Source organism: Aulonocara sp. 'chitande type north' Nkhata Bay, linkage group LG7, assembly GCF_057382095.1.
Source record: "Aulonocara sp. 'chitande type north' Nkhata Bay isolate Kocher_YH1m ecotype deep benthic linkage group LG7, A_spYH_male_GT1.1, whole genome shotgun sequence".
Lineage (NCBI taxonomy): Eukaryota > Metazoa > Chordata > Actinopteri > Cichliformes > Cichlidae > Aulonocara > Aulonocara sp. 'chitande type north' Nkhata Bay.
In genome coordinates, this window is record NC_141350.1 from 69919396 (window position 1) to 69939911 (window position 20516).

Consider the following 20516-nt stretch of genomic DNA (forward strand, 5'->3'; position numbering starts at 1 on the left):
AAGAACGAATTCAGCCAACACTGTGGAGCTTCTACAGACTGATGCCCAACTGTGTGTGTGTGTGTGTGTGCGTGACCTATCTTGTGTCTCTGCTGGTGGATCGTATCAATGATGACTCTAATGAAGAGGTTCAGCGTAAAGAAGCAGCCGATGATAATGAAACAGATGAAGTACAGGTACATGTACACATTGATCTCGTAGTGCGGCTGGTCTTCCACCTACACACACACACACACACACAGTGGTTTTAACACACACACACAGTAGTAATATACCAGCAATAACAGCAACAGTAATAGTACTGATCCAGCGTGTATACTGACTTGTCTGGAGTCCACAGCTGCATACATGATGTCCATCCAGCCTGAAGACGTCCCCTGACCCACAATCAACACAGAGTTTCATTAGAAAAACAATGAATTCAAGCTCTATTACTAAATGATACTGACTTTAGTTAGCTTGGTTATGTTTTTTCCACACAGTTGATGGTTTTATGCATTCTAACTAACAAGTTAGAGTGTTCACACTGACCATGATCAGCAGCGACAGGAAACCCATCCCCACATTGTCAAAATTAAACGTCCACGTCTTCCAGTTGACCTCAGAGAAATTCTGATCCATCAGTGAAAAGCATTCAGTCATGTTGTTCACCACGTAAAAGGAGAAAAGCTCCTCTGAAGTCTCATTGTAACAGTAAGAAAACTTTCCTGCAAACAGATTCACTCCTATCACGCTGAAGACAAGCCAGATGACCAGAATCACCAGCAGCATGCTGAACATGGAGGGCAGCGTCACGGCAAGCACCTTCAGCACCACCTGCACACAGACAGAGACAAAAAGGTCTCTGCTGTGAATCAGCTCACATCCAGTTAATAAGCTGCCTCCACGTTGGCTCTCCATCCAACAGGACTTTAGTTCTGTCAGGAAAGTTCACTATTAGCTACTGAAAGACCTGAAAACCTGTAAACAAAAACTAAGCAAATGATATACAACGTAAACAATCATTCAACTTGGGGTGTAAATTGTGTGACATGCAACTGGCTTTATACTAGGGTTACAAGGCATTGATAAGTCCTGGTAAGACCAGTCGCCTCTCACACCTCCATCATTAGGACAGCTACACCCTGGGGAACCCAGTCTTGTGCCTGGCTGACCAAATGGAGCACAGCCGCCAGTCTGTGGAGTAACCTCCTCAAGTATGGGAAAACTTTCCTCTGAACATCAAAGGACAGTGTGTTCTTTTTGTGTGGTCATACAGATTTGGGAGGCTGAATAACGGGTTGGCGATTAAAACTCACAAATGCAGACCTGCACGCATTACTGAGACAAAAGTGATAAAGTCCTTCTGCTTACACCAGCGATTAAAATACCTGGGCCACGTCTGTAGGATGGACAACCGAGAAATAAGAAAACAAAGATTGTTTGATGAACGCTCCCTGAGTTGGGTGAAATCGAAGAAACTGTTAGGGACAGATACCCTGCAAATAAGGAGAATGATGATGGATAGGACAAACCTTCAGTGTCTATGGGAAATAACAGACACACCCTAAGGACTCAAATCTCCTAAAAAGGGAACACAATGATGAGTAGAGCAAAAGAGAAAGTCACACGAACTCTACAAATCATTTAACAAGCAAAGAATTTTATAAATATTTGATCTTCTTTCTCTAGCAGAAGAGTACACCTACATCCTGCTCGGCAATGTCTGTATCTGTATGAGTGCCTGCCTCACCCTCATGCCCTTGAAGCGAGACGGGACCCTCAGAGTCCTCAGAGCTCTCAGAGGCCGGCTGGTGTATCCAAGCATGTTGCCCATCAGGGAGAACAGAGACACCTAGAAGACAGCACAGCGGTGACAATGTGATCCACCTGTCTCTAATAATCGGCTACAAGCCACAGGCCTTCGAGATGGCAGTTGTTAAACATTACTTAAAACCAACCCCTTGTCCCAGCTGTCTTAGCTAATTATAGGCCAATCCCCAGCCTTCATGTTATCGATTCTTGAAACAGTAGTTGTCAACAGCTAACAGATCATCTGCAGAGGAATGGCTTATTGGAAGAGTTTCAGTCAGGTTTCAACTGTAGGAAATCAGGTCTTTACTCTGTCTTTTGTATAATGAATCTGTAATGATCTTTGAATGGTTTCTGATGCAGGGGACTGTTCTGCTATCATTCTGTCCAGTGTTAGTGCAGCCTTTCATACCATTTACCATAACATTCTGCCTGACAAGCTTGAGGTTCAGGCTGGTGTATGTGGCTCTGCCTTAGACTGGTTTTCTTCTTACTTATCTGATAGGACTGTCTCTGTTAGAACAAACCATTGCCTCTGTTGAAGTCATTCTGATCAAAGTTGTCCTTGTTGTGTTTAAAACTGTAAACCTTTTCTTGAACTGCGTGCAGATATTTTTCCTCCCCTAGATCTAGCATGGTGGGGGATGCTATTAGCTATAGTGTTTAACTGCGGGCGCGCTTGCATGTAAGATTCTGGTTTCCTTATTTAGTAATGAATGTTTACTTCCTGCCATTTATGGGCTCACCTGTGCTTGTATATGGTGGACTGTTCAAGGAGTTGAGCCATGTACGGGGTGTAATATTGGATTCTTCTCTGGCTTCGACTTGCATATAAAATATTCATCATATTGCTGTTCATTTCATTTAAGTAACATTTCTAAGTTATTTTTAGACTATTGTAATAACCTGTTTTCCAGCTTGGACAAATCATTGCTTTCTTTCTTCATTCACAGACTCTGGATTTTTTGGTTGTTCCCTGTAAATGACTAAAGACGAGGGGGCACAGAGGCTTTCAGTCTGTGGCACCAAGGCTGTAGAACAGTCTACCACCACAACTACACTTAGTGGACTCTGTGGACTAAAATCTTTGTTTAAACAGGCTTCAGAAGTTTTATTGGAATGATTATAGGTTTATTTATTTATTTTAAAACTACCTGTTTATTTTATTTTATTTTATCAAATATTTTTATTGAATATTTTAGCACTTAATGTTCAGATTTATTTGACCCTTTTGTGTACAGCGACTCTGTGAAAAGTGCTTAATAAATAAATAAACTTAATAAATAAACTTTGCTTACTTCTCATAGAGTTCACAGCACAGAAACAGCTTTAGTGAAGGTTACAAATGATCTTCTTATGGCCTCTGACAGTGGACTCATCTCTGTGCTTGTCCTGCTAGACCTCAGTGCAGCGTTCGATACTGTCGACCATAATATCCTATTAGAGCGATTAGAACATGCTGTAGGTATTACAGGTACTGCACTGCAGTGGTTTGTATCATATCTATCTAATAGACTCCAGTTTGTGCATGTAAATGGAGAGTCCTCTTCACACACTGAGGTTAATTATGGAGTTCCACAGGGTTCAGTGCTAGGACCAATTCTGTTTACATTATACATGCTTCCCTTAGGCAGCATCATTAGAAGACATAGCATACATTTACACTGCTATGCAGATGATACCCAGCTCTATCTGTCCATGAAGCCAGATAACACACACCAATGAGTTAAACTGCAGGAATGTCTTAAAGACATAAAGACCTGGATGGCCGCTAACTTTCTGCTTCTTAATTCAGATCAAACTGAGGTTATTGTACTCGGCCCTGAAAAGCTTAGAAATATGGTATCTAAGCAGATTCTTACTCTGGATGGCATTACCTTGGCCTCCAGTAACACTGTGAGGAACCTTGGAGTCATGTTTGACCAGGACATGTCCTTCAACGCACATATTAAACAAATATGTAAGACTGCGTTCTTCCATTTGTGCAACATCTCTAAAGTTAGAAATATCCTGTCTCAGAGTGATGCTGAAAGACTAGTTCATGCATTTATTACTTCCAGGCTGGACGACTGTAATTCATTATTATCAGGATGTCCAAAAAACTCCCTGAAAAGCCTTCAGCTGATCCAAAATGCTGCAGCAAGAGTCCTGACAGGGACTAGAAAGAGAGAGCAGATTTCTCCTGTTTTGGCTTCCTGTTAAATCCAGAATTCAAAATCCTGCTCCTCACATACTCTTAAACCAATAAGGTCTTAAATCATCAGGCCCCGCCTCAGATGGCCCCGCCCCTCCCTGAGCCTGGTTCTGCTTGAGGTTTCTTCCTGTTAAAAGAGAGTCTTTCCTTCCCACTGTTGCCAAAGCGCTTGCTCATAGGGGGTCATATTATTGTTGGGTTTTTTCGGTTTCCTTAACATTACTGTAGGGTCTTGACCTTATAGTGTAAAGCACCTTGAGGCAACTGTTGTTGTGATTTGGTGCTATATAAATAACATTGAATTGAACTCGATTAAATTGAACTGACCTCATTGTACAGGAGAGCAGTGAAGCAGCAGGTTCATCTTACCCAGCCTGACTGTGTGCTGTTAGTTTATCTGTTCAAACTGAAACAACCCCATTTCTTTACTACAACGTCAAATACTGACATCCTGTCAAAGCCGCCCACATCTCAGACATGAACAGCCCGTCCTTTAGCTTCGGTGCCATCACCAATGCTGAGGTGGGTCTATGATCCCCAGCTCCACACATGGTTAAATGCCCCACATCATTTTTCGTTCATTCCAAGATTTAGCCAGAATACTCTTACTGATACAACCCTCCCCATTTACCCAGGCTTGGGACCAGCACTAGGACAACACTGGCTTGTGGTCCCTCCGTGACTGGCTTTGTAAAATACTGCCAATAATCGGTGCTGCCGATTGTGCTCTTACATCTAGGATGAGGAAGTCGAGCCAGCACCAGAAGCTTGTGAAGTATTTCTTGAATCCAAAAGCGATCCACTTCAGTAGCATCTCCACCAGAAACACGAAGGTGAACACCAGGTCTGCCATCTTCAAAACTCTCTGCAAGACTGGACGATGCCCCAGGTAGATGTCCTCAAAAACCTGTTCACAAACACACGCCTGTTTACTCACAACAAGCAGCATATGAGACGATCTAAGGACAACCACTGTCATTCTAGCAGTGTGACCTTCTGGTTTAACAGACGACCTGCTGTCCTGTTTGTTCTTCATGAGCTCTTCTTTTCTGTCTGTGTTTTTTCCCACCACCCTCCGACACATCCAGGAGATGGCTGCTCCTCCCTGATTCTGGTTCAGATGGAGGTCTCTTTCTGTTAAAAAAAGGGATTCTTCCTTCCCACTGTCACCAAGGGCTGCTCTTGTCATCTGATTGTTGTGATCCTCTCTCTAATATTGTAGACTGTGATCATCTGCAACTCTGGCGCTTTAGTGAGGGGATGTTTTGTGTCTTTCAGAGCAGCACCTCTGCAATAATAAGACATAACTTTTCTACCCATGAACAGGAAACCACCCCAACAGCTCCAAAACCCAAAAAGGTTGATTCAGTTCATCTGAACGTTTTCAGTGGGAGAAACGTTTCATCATCATCAGGTGACTTCTTCAGTCTCAGCGGACTGCAGGTTTCCAACCTTATAAACAGTAGATTGCACAAGCAGATGACACAACACAGAAGAGCCACCTCGTCAGGCCAGGACTCTGCAGTCTATTCACACCTACAGGCCAGTGGACACTCTTTCAATGATGAGGATGTAACATCCTGGACAGGGAGGAACGCTGGTTTGAAGGCGGAGTCAAGGAGGCCATTTACGTGAAAAGGGAAGGACCATCTCTGAATGGAGGAGGGGCCTAAGGGTACATCTGTCACCATCTTACAATGCTGTGATTGCAGCCATTCCCCAACTCTCTGTGAATGGGACTCATGGTTATTGATCAATCGTCTTTGATCAAATGGTCAAAAGAATTTGCATATTAACGATGAAGGAACTGACCTCCCAGCCCATTGTTCCTTCAGTGGTGCTAGTTTCAGTCAGTGTGCAAATGTCCTGTTTATATGGTTGGAGACCTGCAGTCAGCTGAGACTGAAGACGTCCCCTGATGATGAAAGTTTCTCCTGAAAACGTTACGACCAGGTGTACAGATTCAACCTTTGGGATTTACTTACCTGGATTATTGAGCATGCATCAAGACACTGATCCAAAAGTGATTTCAAAGACCAAATCAACTGTCTGTGGGTTCATGCAGGTCGCTATCAGTGCCATATGTTTAGCTTAGTGGTTTCAGTGTGGAGTTAAGCCAGGAAGATAAAACATGTCCAAGTGAGTCCAGGGTTTGAATGTGACATGAATTCATGATGTATATTGTCAAATATGTATTGACAATGTCTGTTTACCAGAGCTGCACAGCTCAGCAGGATGATGAAGACGATGAAGCCCTCAAAGAATTTGTGTTGCACAATGCAGAGGCAGGCTCTCCTGAAGTTAGACCAGACCCTGCCGGTACCCTGGGATGTGTCTATTTCCAGGAACGGACAGCAGATGTAACAGCCTGAAACACATCAGAGGCGTTGCTGACTGATTGGCTTCTGTTCTCTTGATGTAACGGAAACAGCTGCAGTGAAGGAACTTTGATATCATCTCTGTATGTCACAGTTTGTTGAACTTTTAAATTGGGTCTACATCATCCATCAAACTGAGGCACTGAAAACTAAATCATGCACAGAAGAACCAAAAGCTGCAGTTCCTCTAGCAGAGGCTCCAGCAGTGAGCCGGTCGCCATAGATTTAACATGTCCCTATGTTAAAACTTTACAGCACAAATAAACATGTTTACAGCCTGAGACCAAATCCATATCCATAATTTCCCCCTTTCATGACAACTGTAAGAGAGTGAGAGAAGGTTTGTATTGAGCCTTAAAGTTGGCATTATTAGGGGCGGGGCCTCTTTGACTAACAGGTGGATGGTGACACAGGCGGGTGTAGCTGCTAGCTGTCTGCCAATTGCAGTCCCTGAACTGGACCTCTGGACCGTGTTTGTGCTGTTGGAGTCTTTTGGATCATTTTTATTACAATCATCTGACCAATAATATGGCTGCTGTGAGGTTGACTGGACCAACAGACATTCAAGAAGTCTGAGGTCCAGTTTCAGGGACTGAAACTTGAGGATTTTATTTGGATGTTACTGAACACTAATTAGCAGGTATCCGAGTCTGTGTGATCCAAATATGGTGAAACATGAACACGTTTACCAAAGCTCAGCATTTACGTAATTACTCTCACTGCCAGAAGAGGGAGACAAAGGTTTGTCACTGCAGGTTTAAACTATTTTACATATAATAATTTGATATAACAGTGTGTGTGTGTGTGTGTGTGCTCATACTGTTGCAGCAGCAGTCCTCAGGTTCTGGATGAGTTTCATCTTTACGTTTCTGCATGACGTCACACTGCAGACACAGAAGTTCACAAACATAAATAAACTTTAATGTCCTAGTTACTTTAAAATACTGTCACCGGACTAAGTGTTCACACTCTGAAAGCTCACGCGGTTTATGTCTCGGGTCTTTACTGTGTCTGTGAATTCAGGATGGCTGATTTCAGTCCTGTAAAAGTCTGATGATCACCTTCTTTAAGCTGTTGCAGTGATTTTAACATCAGCAGCTGCTGATGAATTTCAAACTAAAACCTGAACTTTACACGGTCCAGTCGTCTGCCTTAAACCTGTGTGCTGTGGATGTGTGTGTGAAAGCATCTCATCGCTGTGTTTCACTCAATTCATCATAAAGACAACTGCAGTTATGCTGAAGCTCTGATGATGCTGCGGTCACATCGAGGGTGGAGAGATGTTCTTCATGCACAGTGATCACAGTGAGGAAAATAGTACTGTGTAATAATAAATAATAATAATGGATTGGATTTATATAGCACTTTTCAAGGCACCCAAAGCGCTTTACAATACCACTATTCATTCACTCTCACATTCACACACTGGTGGAGGCAGCTACAGGTGTAGCCACAGCTGTCCTGGGGCAGACTGACAGAAGCGAGGCTGCCATATCGCGCCATCGGCCCCTCTGGCCAACACCAGTAGGTAAGTAGGGTAAAGTGTCTTGCCCAAGGACACAACGACCAGGACAGAGAGCCCAGGGATCGAACCGGCGACCTTCCGGTTACAGATGCGATTCCCAACCCCCTGAGCCACGGTCGCCCCGTGGCGACACAAACATGTTTATCTGCTGTTCATACTCGAGGCCGAAGCTGCGTCACACATCAGTATTTACTTTTAACATGAAATTCTGCTCTAGGATCAAAAATAGTAGAATCTGCTTTACATGCTGCGTCTCCTTTTCTTCTGCATTTTCAGGCGTCCTAAACTCGATCTCAGCCACAGCGACGGGGGCCTCCCAGGCGGCCATGTTTGTGTGGTTATCATCGAGGGTCAGCTGATCTGAGCTCACAGAGCTTAAGGCCAGATATTCCTCCTTGTTGTCTTTTTCAGTGTCACCTGCAAATGAGGAAAACATGAAAATATTTTCAAATTAAAAGCTCTAAATCTAAAACTTAAAAAAGACACAGAAATCCAAATACGATCCACAGAAAAAAAATAAACCACTAACAACAGAGTATGTGTGAGGATGACCTGAAACATGAAGGCAACACTGCCTCAAACCTGCAGTCTCTCTAATGTCCAGCAGGTGGCGACTCCTCTGGTTGTAACCTGAACATTTGCAAGTATATGAGAAAATGAGCTTCGTGTTCACCTCATCACTCAGCTCACTGATGAATTTATGGTCTCAGTCACTAGTTTGAAGTCTTGTTGAGGAGAAGGAAGGACGGGAAGATTTAAGTCGAGACTACAATCCACTTTACATTTTACTACCAATGAGTAGTGAGCAGAGTCCCTCACTGTCGAAGTCAGATCCAGTTTGTAAACATCCAGTTTCAGGCTTCAAGACAGGACTTCACTAAGTCTTAGTCTTAAGTGTATATTTATTTTTCTACTCCTTTTATATCCATTTATTAGGGTTTTTTGCACTGATGTAACTCGTCGTCTTGTCTTTATATGCTGCACTGGCTGTAGCAGTCAGTGCGCCCCAGGGCAGCTGTGGCTACAATGTAGCTTGCCATCACCAGTGTGTGAATGGGCGGATGACTGAATGCAGTGTAAAGTGCTTTTGGTCCATAGGGGACCAAGTAATGCGCTATACAAATACAGGCCATTTACCATTTGCCATTTAGCGGAGATGACAATAAAGTTTGACTTTGACTAATATGTTACCTCGTTGTGGCTGTGCCAGTGTTATATCTACATTCCATGTTAATAATGCAGACCCCCAAAACAGCAATAAAGTAATGGCACAAAACAAGCTCCTTGGATTACTGTGACCTGGATAACTGAGAACCTACAAAGACAAATATACAAACAAAAACCACCTTTGTGATCTTGGTCAGCGTAGTTCTTCCCCCACAAAGTCCAGATTCTCTTGGGGATCCAGGTTCTGGTCTGTTTCATGGTACTCTGCAGAATGTTTGTTGTTTTGTCTTCTGAATCCACCAGCTGAACATTGATGAACAATAAATTCAGGAACAGATGTAGGATCTGCAAACAGACCAGGAACTCATTCAAAAACTCTGATTGGACTAAGGTGGACTGGGTCATTCTAGGTTGTTAAGTGTAAAGAGACTCACCAGCAGCTTTCCAACAATCAGGACAATCATGAAGAAGGTCACACACATGCCATCATTCGAGACCTCCATGCAATCCCATAAAGACTCTAAACACAGTCCACACAAGACCCTGAAGACAAGCATGAAGGTGTGGAAAAAGTCTTCCATATGCCAACGAGGAAGCTGGCAGTCAAGAGAAATGCGACAGACGTTAGCTTTGTAGTCCGACTGGAACAGCTGCACGCCCGCCACAGAGAACATGAAGACCGTGATGAAGAGAACCAGAGTCAGGTTCCCCACTGAGGCCCAGACGATCTTCAAAAACATGTGGAGCATCGGCCACCAACGGGCCAGCCGAAACACTCGAAACTGGACAAACAGAAAGATACGTGAGAACAGATGATGATGATGACAGTGATGGTGATGTTATACTAACCGGAAGAAAACTGTGCAGCAAAGATAGACCCTCAACGTCAGCCAGTCCCAGCTGCACCAGAGAAATGATGACGAGGATAAAGTCGAAGATATGCCAGCGCACCTGTAACCACGACAACAAACAATCACAAATGTTTCTTTGAAAATGGCAGATCGCTGAACTGTTGAGAAGAAACTACAAATCTGACCTGGAAGTATCCATGCAGGCCCAGTGCGACAAGTTTGATGATCATCTCAGCTGCAAAGATCACACGGAAGACCTGCACAGTTCAAAGGGGTCAGAGGTCACAGGGTAGAAGCATGTTTTGCATCCAATTCATCCAACCATCGGCAGACAGGCGAACGAAAAACCTCGAACACACCGAGTCCCGTGCAGAAGTAGAAGTTCCAACAAAACAATCATTTTCCTGTGAAATGTCACCCATGTAAAGGTAGATCACTCTGACCAGGCATCACTGTTACTGCAAAAAGACTCACGGTGTAAATAAACCTCAGCAAAGCTCCCTCTGAATCCCAGCTGATCCTTACTTTTCTCGAGACTTGCCAGAGGTTTATACTGTACCCCCGTTACATTTTTACCTCACTGTGCTGCTTTTCCTCTCAGTTATGCAGGTCGTTTACAGGTTTGTACCGTTGGTTTGTTACCATTTGTGATGTAATTGCTCTGAGTGGACATTTTAAACCACTCTTGCTAGGTGGCTGAAGAACCCGCTAAAAGCATTCATCACTAAATTGGTCATGGAGGCACATCGAAGAAGAACATATGGTCCCTCCGACTGATCAAGTCTACACCAAACTAAGGGAGCAGAATGGAAAAGTCCTGATTTTAGCCTGCAGTGAAGAAGCTGCCATTAAATTAACCAAGTAGGAGATAACAGGGTCTGCAGACACTTCTTCAACACTCACCAGCTCAGCGATGACCAGGGTCTCCATGAACTCCTCCATCATAGGGTAATGTTCCATGGCTGTGAAGATGGTGCTAACAATGATGCAGATGATGATGACCAGGTCAAAGAAAGGGTTCGTGATAAAGGTGTGAAACTGCTGTTTGAGCCATCGCCAGCAGCCACAACAGTCCCCCTTCAGGAAGGCGTCAGTGCAGGTGCAGCACAAAGGCCGGTGGTGCTCCTCTGCCTCTGCAACACAAAGCTACTCTGTGAGGCCACAAACTGTGTCAGCATTAAGTTGTCTGCAGAGCCTCGGCTCTTCGCGTTTGTCTGTGACTGCTCTCAGTGACAGAGCGTGTTGTCCTGTCCCAATGAAGGAAGGTGGAGGTTAAAGAGGTGGAGGTAAATATCTGTTTACCTTCAACGTATTCTTGCTTAGTAGCTCGTATACCAGCTGATTTCTTCTTCTGCAGTGAGTCCTGTTGCTCTGGAGTCTCTGCCCTGCTGGAAGCCTGCTGTCCATAACAAAACACCCAAACTCAGTTATGCTAAATGACGATTTCAGCAGAGCCATCCCACAGTACTCTGAACAGTTTCCAAACAGGGTTATTTTGTCTCAGAAAGGTCACGGCTGACACAATAAGTTGAGAAGAAGCTGGTGAAAGGTTTTTGGAACAGCTGGATTTTAAATGCTGCCGACAGGTCTGCAGGATTGGTCACATGCTAGACACAGAAGGATATTTAGATGAAGAATAGGACGTGTTTGATATATGAACAGAACTAAAGCCCGATAATAGACCTACTCGTGTTATTCCAGTATATTTTGTACAGGTGTGGAATGTTTTAGCAACACTGGCAACACCTGGGCCTAGTGTGCCAGTGTTCCAAGCTGTCAGAGCTCAGCTGTTGGTGTGGCTCTCCTCCTAGAGACACACACCTTATGGTTATTTTATATTGTTTCTATTGTGTTGTTTACATATTGTTGTGATTTACATTGCTGTGATTGAGAGTCGTCATCTACCCGAACCAAATTCCTCGTATGTGTCTGCGCATATACACGGCCAATAAAGGCGACTCTGATCTCCCTTTTGTCGTGGCCATGGAGCCCATCAACCTGCTCAATGAGGCCTGTAGAGTCTGAGGTGGGGCTGTTGGACCTCAGCCACAGTAACTGGGGTTTCTCTGTGGTTTCTCTGAGCATCAGTTCTTGCCGTGAATTTGCTGCAATGCCCAGTGTGGTATCATAATGAATCATTTGTTTATATATGCATAGTTGCAGTCTTACACGCCTCTCTGCAGCTTCTCTCCTCCTGCTACCCCCCCCAAAAACCCATCTCCATAGAGACTGTGTCAGCTCCCAAACAGACAAAAAACAAACTAAAAACCAGCAACAAACAACTTAAACATAAACAATTACAAAGAAAGAACAATACAGTATCCACATCTGAACCAAAGAGTAAAACAGTGAAATGTGGATTATTAAATATTAGGTCTTTCTCCTCCAAGTCTCTGTTAGTACATGACTTAATAATTGATCAACAAATTGATTTACTCTGCCTTACAGAAACCTGGTTGCAGCAGGATGATTATGTTAGTTTAAATGAATCAACACCCCCGAGTCATTCTAACTACCAGAAATCTCGAAGCACAGGCCGAGGGGGAGGTGTGGCAGCAATTTTTCACACCAGCTTATTAATTAATGAAAGACCCAGACAGACTTTTAATTCATTTGAAAGCCTGATGCTTAGCCTCGTCCACCCCAGCTGTGAAACTCAGAAACCAGTCTTACTTGTTATCATCTATCGTCCACCTGGGCCTTACACAGAGTTTCTGTCTGATTTCTCAGACTTTATATCTAATTTAGTTCTGAGCTCAGATAAAATAATTATTGTGGGTGATTTTAACATCCATGTAGATGCTAAAAATGACAGCCTCAACATGGCATTTAATCTGTTATTAGACTCAATTGGTTTCTCTCAAAATGTAAAAGAACCCACCCACCACTTTAATCACACTCTAGATCTTGTTTTAACATATGGCATAGAAACTGAACATTTAACAGTGTTTCCTGAAAACCCTCTCCTGTCTGATCATTTCCTGATAACATTTACATTTACAATAATTGATTACACAGCGGTGGAGAGTAGACTTTATCAAAGTAGATGTCTTTCTGAAAGCGCTGTAACTAAGTTTAAGAATATAATCCACCCACTGTTATCACCTTCAATGCCCTGTACCAACACAGAGCAGAGCAGCTATCTGAACGCTACTCCAACAGAGGTCGATTATCTTGTTAATAATTTTACCTCCGCACTACGTACGACTCTGGATACTGTAGCTCCAGTAAAAACTAAGGTCTCTAATCAGAAGTACCTGACTCCGTGGTAGCCTAAAGCAGATGACTCGTAATCTGGAGAGGAAATGGCGTGTCATAAATTTAGAGGATCATCATTTAGCCTGGAGAAATAGTTTGCTGCTTTATAAGAAAGCCCTCCGCAAAGCCAGAACATCTTACTATTCATCACTGATTGAAGAAAATAAGAACAACCCCAGGTTTCTCTTCAGCACTGTAGCCAGGCTGACAAACAGTCAGAGCTCTTTTGAGCCAACCATCCCTTTAACGTTAACTAGTAATGACTTCATGAACTTCTTCACAAATAAAATTTTTATCATTAGAGAAAAAATTACCAGTAATCATCCCACAGATGTAATATTATCTACAGCTACTCTTAGTACCATTGATGTTAAGTTAGACTCTTTTTCTCTAATTGATCTTTCTGAGTTAACTTCAATAATTACTTCCTCCAAACCATCAACGTGTCTTTTAGACCCCATTCCTACAAAACTGCTCAAAGAAGTCCTGCCATTAATTAATTCTTCGATCTTAAATATGATCAACCTATCTCTAATGATCGGCTATGTACCACAGGCCTTCAAGCTAGCTGTAGTTAAACCTTTACTCAAAAAGCATCTCTAGACCCAGCAGTCTTAGCTAATTATAGGCCAATCTCCAACCTTCCTTTATATCAAACATCCTTGAAAGAGTAGTTGTCAAACAGCTAACAGATCATCTGCAGAGGTTTATTTGAAGAGTTTCAGTCAGGTTTCAGAGCTCATCACAGCACAGAAACAGCTTTAGTGAAGGTTACAAATGATCTTCTTATGGCCTCTGACAGTGGACTCATCTCTGTGCTCGTCCTGCTAGACCTCAGTGCAGCGTTCGATGCTGTCGACCATAATATCCTATTAGAGCGATTAGAACATGCTGTAGGTATTACAGGTACTGCACTGCAGTGGTTTGTATCATATCTATCTAATAGACTCCAGTTTGTGCATGTAAATGGAGAGTCCTCTTCACACACTGAGGTTAATTATGGAGTTCCACAGGGTTCAGTGCTAGGACCAATTCTGTTTACATTATACATGCTTCCCTTAGGCAGCATCATTAGAAGACATAGCATACATTTACACTGCTATGCTGATGACACCCAGCTCTATCTGTCCATGAAGCCAGATAACACACACCAATGAGTTAAACTGCAGGAATGTCTTAAAGACATAAAGACCTGGATGGCTGCTAACTTCATGCTTCTTAATTCAGATCAAACTGAGGTTATTGTACTCGGCCCTGAAAAGCCTAGAAATATGGTATCTAAGCAGATTCTTACTCTGGATGGCATTACCTTGGCCTCCAGTAACACTGAGGAACCTTGGAGTCATTTTTGACCAGGACATGTCCTTCAATGCACATATTAAACAAATATGTAAGACTGCGTTCTTCCATTTGTGCAACATCTCTAAAGTTAGAAATATCCTGTCTCAGAGTGACGCTGAAAAACTAGTTCATGCATTTATTACTTCCAGGCTGGACGACTGTAATTCATTATTATCAGGGTGTCCAAAAAACTCACTGAAAAGCCTTCAGCTAATCCAAAATGCTGCAGCAAGAGTCCTGACAGGGACTAGAAAGAGAGAGCAGATTTCTCCTGTTTTGGCTTCCTGTTAAATCCAGAATTGAATTCAAAATCCTGCTCCTCACATACAAGGTCTTAAATAATCAGGCCCCATCTTATCTCAATGACCTTGTAGTACCATATCACCCTATTAGAGCACTTCGCTCTCGCTCTGCAGGCCTACTTGTTGTTCCTAGAGTATTTAAAAGTAGAATGGGAGGGAGAGCCTTCAGTTTTCAGGCCCCTCTTCTGTGGAACCAGCTTCCAGTTTGGATTCAGGAGACAGACACTATCTCTACTTTCAAGATTAGGCTTCAAACTTTCATTTTTGCTAAAGCATATAGTTACGGCTGGACCAGGTGACCCTGAATCCTCCCTTAGTTATGCTGCAATAGATGTAGGCTGCCAGGGGATTCCCATGATGCATTGAGTTTTTCCTTTCCAGTCACCTTTCTCACTCAGTATGTATTAACAGACCTCTCTGCATTGAATCATATCTGTTATTAACCTCTGTCTCTCTTCCACAGCATGTCTTTATCCTGTCTTCCTTCTCTCACCCCAACCGGTCGCAGCAGATGCCCCGCCCCTCCCTGAGCCTGGTTTTGCCGGAGGTTTCTTCCTGTTAAAAGGGAGTTTTTCCTTCCCACTGTTACCAAAGTGCTTGCTCATAGGGGGTCATATGATTGTTGGTTTTTTTTCTCTGTATTTATGAAGCGCCTTGAGGCGACTTATGTTGTGATTTGGCGCTATATAAATAAAATTGAATTGAATTGAATTGAATTAACAGTTATTATCAGTACAGGCGTCTTAAGTTCATGTTTATTTTTCTGGAGAAGCGCACAGAGTAGGTTGATTGTTGAGATAGGGCATTGTGTGTTGCTATACTGGCGAGGCCAGGAAAGGTGGTTGTTAGGCTGAAATTGTTAAATGTTGCCATTATTGTACTTAAGTTTGTAAGCCTGGCCTTAAACTGTGTGCTCAGAGACATCCTTCTGTTTCTGTTGCCCTCCCCAGCCTGTTGAATGGTGAGGGGGGCTATAGTGTAACTGTAGGCACATCCTCAGCAGGAAGTCACACAAACGTACCCCCATCCACACACACACACAAACATGCTCGCACATGCATATACACACACACACACACACACGCAGTGTTTTAACCTTTTGTGACCATAGGGGTTTTTTACAATGGGTGCTTGTGTAAACTGTGTGTCACACAAAAAAAGGCTGCAAGCGGGGGCTGGTTCTTTGGAGTAATCTGAGCTCGAGGGCAGAAGGGCTGCCCCGACATCCTCCCCTTGCTGTAGCATGTGAAAACCGATCGATTGCTGTTCTGTATTTCCTTCTTTACAGGAATCAGTCTGAACCAGCGGGCCTGCTGTAGCGCAGACCCAACAGCGGTGTTGAGTCTGTTCCAGAAGTCGAGATAAACGTAAGAATTTAGAAGAGAGGACTGTAAGTTAGGTAGACGTAAAAAAAGTTGCACCTGTAACATGTGACACAAGGTTCAGCAAATAAGAAGCAACTTTATTCCCGTGTGTGGATCATTGATTCCTTCTTTTGTTTTTTTGAAGGTGCAGCACCCAGTCCTGGAGAGAAGGTGGTATTGTGTTAGCACACACCTGGATGCTCCACAGCAAACTGACAAAATCTGCTGTTAAAGAGGTGCACACACTTACTGATGACCAACCAATGAACTAAATCTGATTAGACTTGATTAGTATTTGGCTGCTCATTGCCCTCCTAATTCCTGTGGAAGCAATGAGTCCTTACTGACCTCCTCCTCCTCTCTCCTCTTCAGCACCTCCACAATCCGTCCGAACTCTTCTTCTCTTTGTATGGCCTCGGCATCTTGAGTCTCTTCTTGCTCCGCTCGTGTCACAACAACCACTGCCAAAATGAGACTGAGCAGGAAGAAACAACCCGGGAAGAAGACGAACAGAAAGACGATCAGATAGGATTTTCCTGCAGCTCGCAACGTCTGTGGAGGGACAGACAGGTGAGAGAAACGGATGAGACAACCGGAGTACTGGGAGGAGCCTGCATGTGGTCATCGGTGAGTTACTGACCAACTGCATCAGGCTTTCCCAGAAGTCATGCATCATGAGTCTGAAAAGTGACATCAGAGACCAGAAAAACGAGTCGTAGCTGGTGTATCCGAAGTTTGGGTTACTTCCTGCTTTCACACAGGTGAAACCATCTGGACAGCACCTGAACACATAAAAAACAGTTTGTTTTTATTGTTGTTGTTGTCAGTGAATGAAAGAGACTCATGTTTACTTACCCAGCGTCTGACTGGTTTCCACACACCAGAGGATCAGGATGTCCAGGAATGTAGTAATAGTTTTCTAGAAGGCAGACAGACATCCAAACCGTACAAACAGATCATGTTTCACCTTTCTAATTTAAGGGCAGGGGTGGCAACGATGACAGGTGCTGAAGTCTGCACTACAAAGCCAGCTGAACATTTCTAAACTTTCTAATACCAGGATCAATTCTCGCAGAGCCCCAGGTCCTGATAACATCCCTGGACGAGCACTGAGGGACCGTGCTGCAGAGCTGTCTTCACGGACATGTTTAATACATCACTGAACCAGGAAATACTCTCAATGACAGATTCAAGGTCACATTTATGCTGCAATTCTCAGCATCTACATTGTTGCGGGTGATTTTAAAATCTGATAACAACAAATAAAACTGTTTTTGGACCTGAAGACTTTTCCTCAGAGGTTCACCTGATCTCACATGAGATCTCTTTCCACTGCTTTCATTGTAATGTTGGAAGAAGACCTGCGAGTCAGCCATCTGACTGTCTTAAAAGGCTAACCGGCCAATCAGGACGTGGTACGACCATCATACCTGGAGAGGTGGTGTGGTTGTGGAAATCGAACTCTGTCGTGTTTGTGTTCATCGACCAGATGACACATTTGTTCTTCAGGGTTCCCATGAAGAGCTGTAAACCAATCATAGCCAAGATGCTCAGGCAGAACAACGTCAGGATGATGACACAACCAAGCCTCTTCACCGATTGGACAAGAGCTTCGACTGTCTTCTTCAGACCTGTGAAGACAGCCCCCGCTGTGAATACAAGTCGCACACACACACACACACAGACACACACAGACACACACAGACACACACAGACACACGCACGCACACACAGACACACGCACACAGACACACGCACGCACACACGCGCACACACACACAGACACACACACACAGACACACACAGACACGCGCACGCACACACACACAGACACGCGCACACACACACAGACACACGCACGCACACGCACACAGACACACACACACACACACAGACACACGCACGCACACACACACAGACACGCGCACACACACACAGACACGCGCACACACACACAGACACACAGACACGCGCACACACACACAGACACACACACACACACACACACACAGACACACACAGACACACGCGCACACACACACAGACACACACACACACACAGACACACACAGACACACGCGCACACACACACAGACACACACACACACACACAGACACACACAGACACACGCACGCACACACACACAGACACGCGCACACACACACAGACACACACACACACACACACACACACACAGACACACACAGACACGCGCACACACACACAGACACACACACACACACACACACACAGACACACACACACACACACACACACAGACACACACACACCTCGACTGCATGTGAAGATCTTCAGCAGCAGAGAAATCGTCATCAGCACAGCAAACTTCCCCAAATCTACGAACTGTGACACCAATCTGAGACACAGAGTCATCATCACCACCTTCATCATCATCATCATCATGAAGCAGTGATTAAAGCAGCTGTAAAACATAAAGACACATTTACAGCCGAGCAGGAAAAAGCCAAAGTGTGTCGAGCAGAACATACAGAAGCAAAGCCGGTGATGAGGACGTGACAGTTAGTGTCCTAATATAAATCTAAAACCTTTATCAGTGACAAAGGTAGAGGAGACGTACACAGGAAAGCTACACAGGAAAGCAGAGCAGCACAGCGAGCGTTCAGCTACAGGAGGTTAGCTTGTTACCAAGCCTTAAGAAACATCAAGAGTCTCTGTGGTCAGTTTGCTGGGACAGTGTTTGATGTCAGCCTGGATTCAAACACTGAAAGAGTCCCAAACCTAAACAGGGAGTTTCAGTGCCTGAACCAAGGAACAACTAAACTCGAAATATAAGGGTAATAACAAAGGAACGGCCCCGGGGCAGACCCAGGACATCGTGGAGAGATCTCGGCTTTTCTGCTTAGGCTGCTGTCCCTGCAACCCAGCTTCAGATAAGCAGAAGAAAACTGGATGGATGGATGTGGTGGTGAAAGCAGCAAAAAGATAATTTTCATCTTCACAGCTGGAAAAAGCCCACCTTATTTGCACGGACATGGATCTATAGATATGAGACCACACTGACAAGAACTGTGTTGGTGTAACTGTAAAGGTCACATCCAGCATTGAGTGGATTCAATCGGTGGATCACATTTCTTGAGTATTTTCTGAGCTGCAGTGAGCCTTGTTATTCAGGACTGAGAGGCTCTTATTGTGAAGGCTCTTTTATACTGTTTCCTGTTTTTTGGATCACGTTAATCTGTAACCAACATTAACCCCCTAAGATCCGAACTCTTCCTCGGCATGCATTTTTAATTTCTCTTTGATATTTGGGCATATTGGGACCCGATGAATGTAAAAATAAAGAATTACCAGATTATTTTTTTTACCTAATTTTTGTTTCTAAGAAAAATGAAAGCCACATATGAGGATATTTGTTTAAAATTTCAGTAGAACAGTAGGAGTATAATGTCCTCGTGAGTGGATATCAGGCCGTTGCAGAGCGAAATTGAGTATTTCGGTCTAAATAACCCAAAATGTGATGTCCACACGTGGACGCCAGGTCCTAGGAGGTTAAAGAAGTGAACAAAGAGGAGCTCTTCCATTAACAAACTCACAGTATAAGCAGTCCTAATTGTACCTCATCAATGAGCTTGGAGAGACACCTTCAGCAGCAACAGCTTGATGTGATCATTTTCTGTATGACTAATCAGTCTGGCTCGATTAGGAGCTGGGGCTGCTTACCCTCTTAACTCCCATGAAGGCAATAAGGCTGGACTTGTTTTTTTTCTCAGGATCGTCCTGTGAAAACTTTCTTTTCCAATAACTGTACGTGTCGGAGAATCACGGCAGAGAAATAAGTCTCACCAACTTCATGTCAGCCGTTTTCCAATAAATCTAAAACAGATTACACTGAATTTTGTTTTTGCAACCTGAAGTTGCCCCCTGCTGGTCATTAGAAAGAATGCAGATTCATGGCTGTACATACAGTCTGTGTGAGAGTGTGAGGTGTGTTATTGAGCCTTACAGGGTGCTGATGATGATGATGTCCAGCCAGTTCCAGGGATCTCTGAGGAAGGTGAAGCGTCCCACACAGAAGCCTCTCGCCACGACTTTCACCAGAGCCTCAAACACGAAGATTGCCATGTACACGTACCTGTTCACATAAACGTGAGACAGAGAGCTTTCACACCAGAGAAGTTTGGGCTCGGGAGAGCCCGAGTGCCCTGGAGGGACTTTCCCTGCCGGATACACAATGGACGGGTGGCAGACATGGAGGATCGTGTGCCTGGCAGGACTGTGGATCGAGGACGCTGAAGATATCTACCTATTTGGAACCATGAAAACAGGGTTCTTGCTGATCGGAGCTGGCTTGGCCCTGGCTTA

The 20516-nt window shown here is 44.0% G+C and overlaps 1 protein-coding gene across 1 annotated transcript in view; it reads right to left on the minus strand.

The window, feature by feature from the left end:
* LOC147326897 (sodium channel protein type 4 subunit alpha B-like) overlaps nt 1-20516 on the minus strand; it is a 41718-nt gene that overhangs the window by 20000 nt on the left and 1202 nt on the right. Inside the window, exons 2-21 of the mRNA XM_086302301.1 lie at nt 20158-20286; nt 18464-18549; nt 17602-17802; nt 17027-17090; nt 16812-16953; nt 16520-16723; nt 11209-11305; nt 10810-11039; nt 10092-10163; nt 9905-10006; nt 9490-9837; nt 9235-9400; nt 8133-8305; nt 7184-7247; nt 6199-6353; nt 4719-4892; nt 1733-1834; nt 532-816; nt 324-377; nt 81-218 (exon numbers count right to left, since the gene is read on the minus strand). Coding sequence (XP_086158427.1) covers nt 81-218; nt 324-377; nt 532-816; nt 1733-1834; nt 4719-4892; nt 6199-6353; nt 7184-7247; nt 8133-8305; nt 9235-9400; nt 9490-9837; nt 9905-10006; nt 10092-10163; nt 10810-11039; nt 11209-11305; nt 16520-16723; nt 16812-16953; nt 17027-17090; nt 17602-17802; nt 18464-18549; nt 20158-20276 — 2976 coding nt within the window. The 5' untranslated portion in view covers nt 20277-20286. The remainder of the gene's footprint in view (nt 1-80; nt 219-323; nt 378-531; nt 817-1732; nt 1835-4718; nt 4893-6198; nt 6354-7183; nt 7248-8132; nt 8306-9234; nt 9401-9489; nt 9838-9904; nt 10007-10091; nt 10164-10809; nt 11040-11208; nt 11306-16519; nt 16724-16811; nt 16954-17026; nt 17091-17601; nt 17803-18463; nt 18550-20157; nt 20287-20516) is intronic.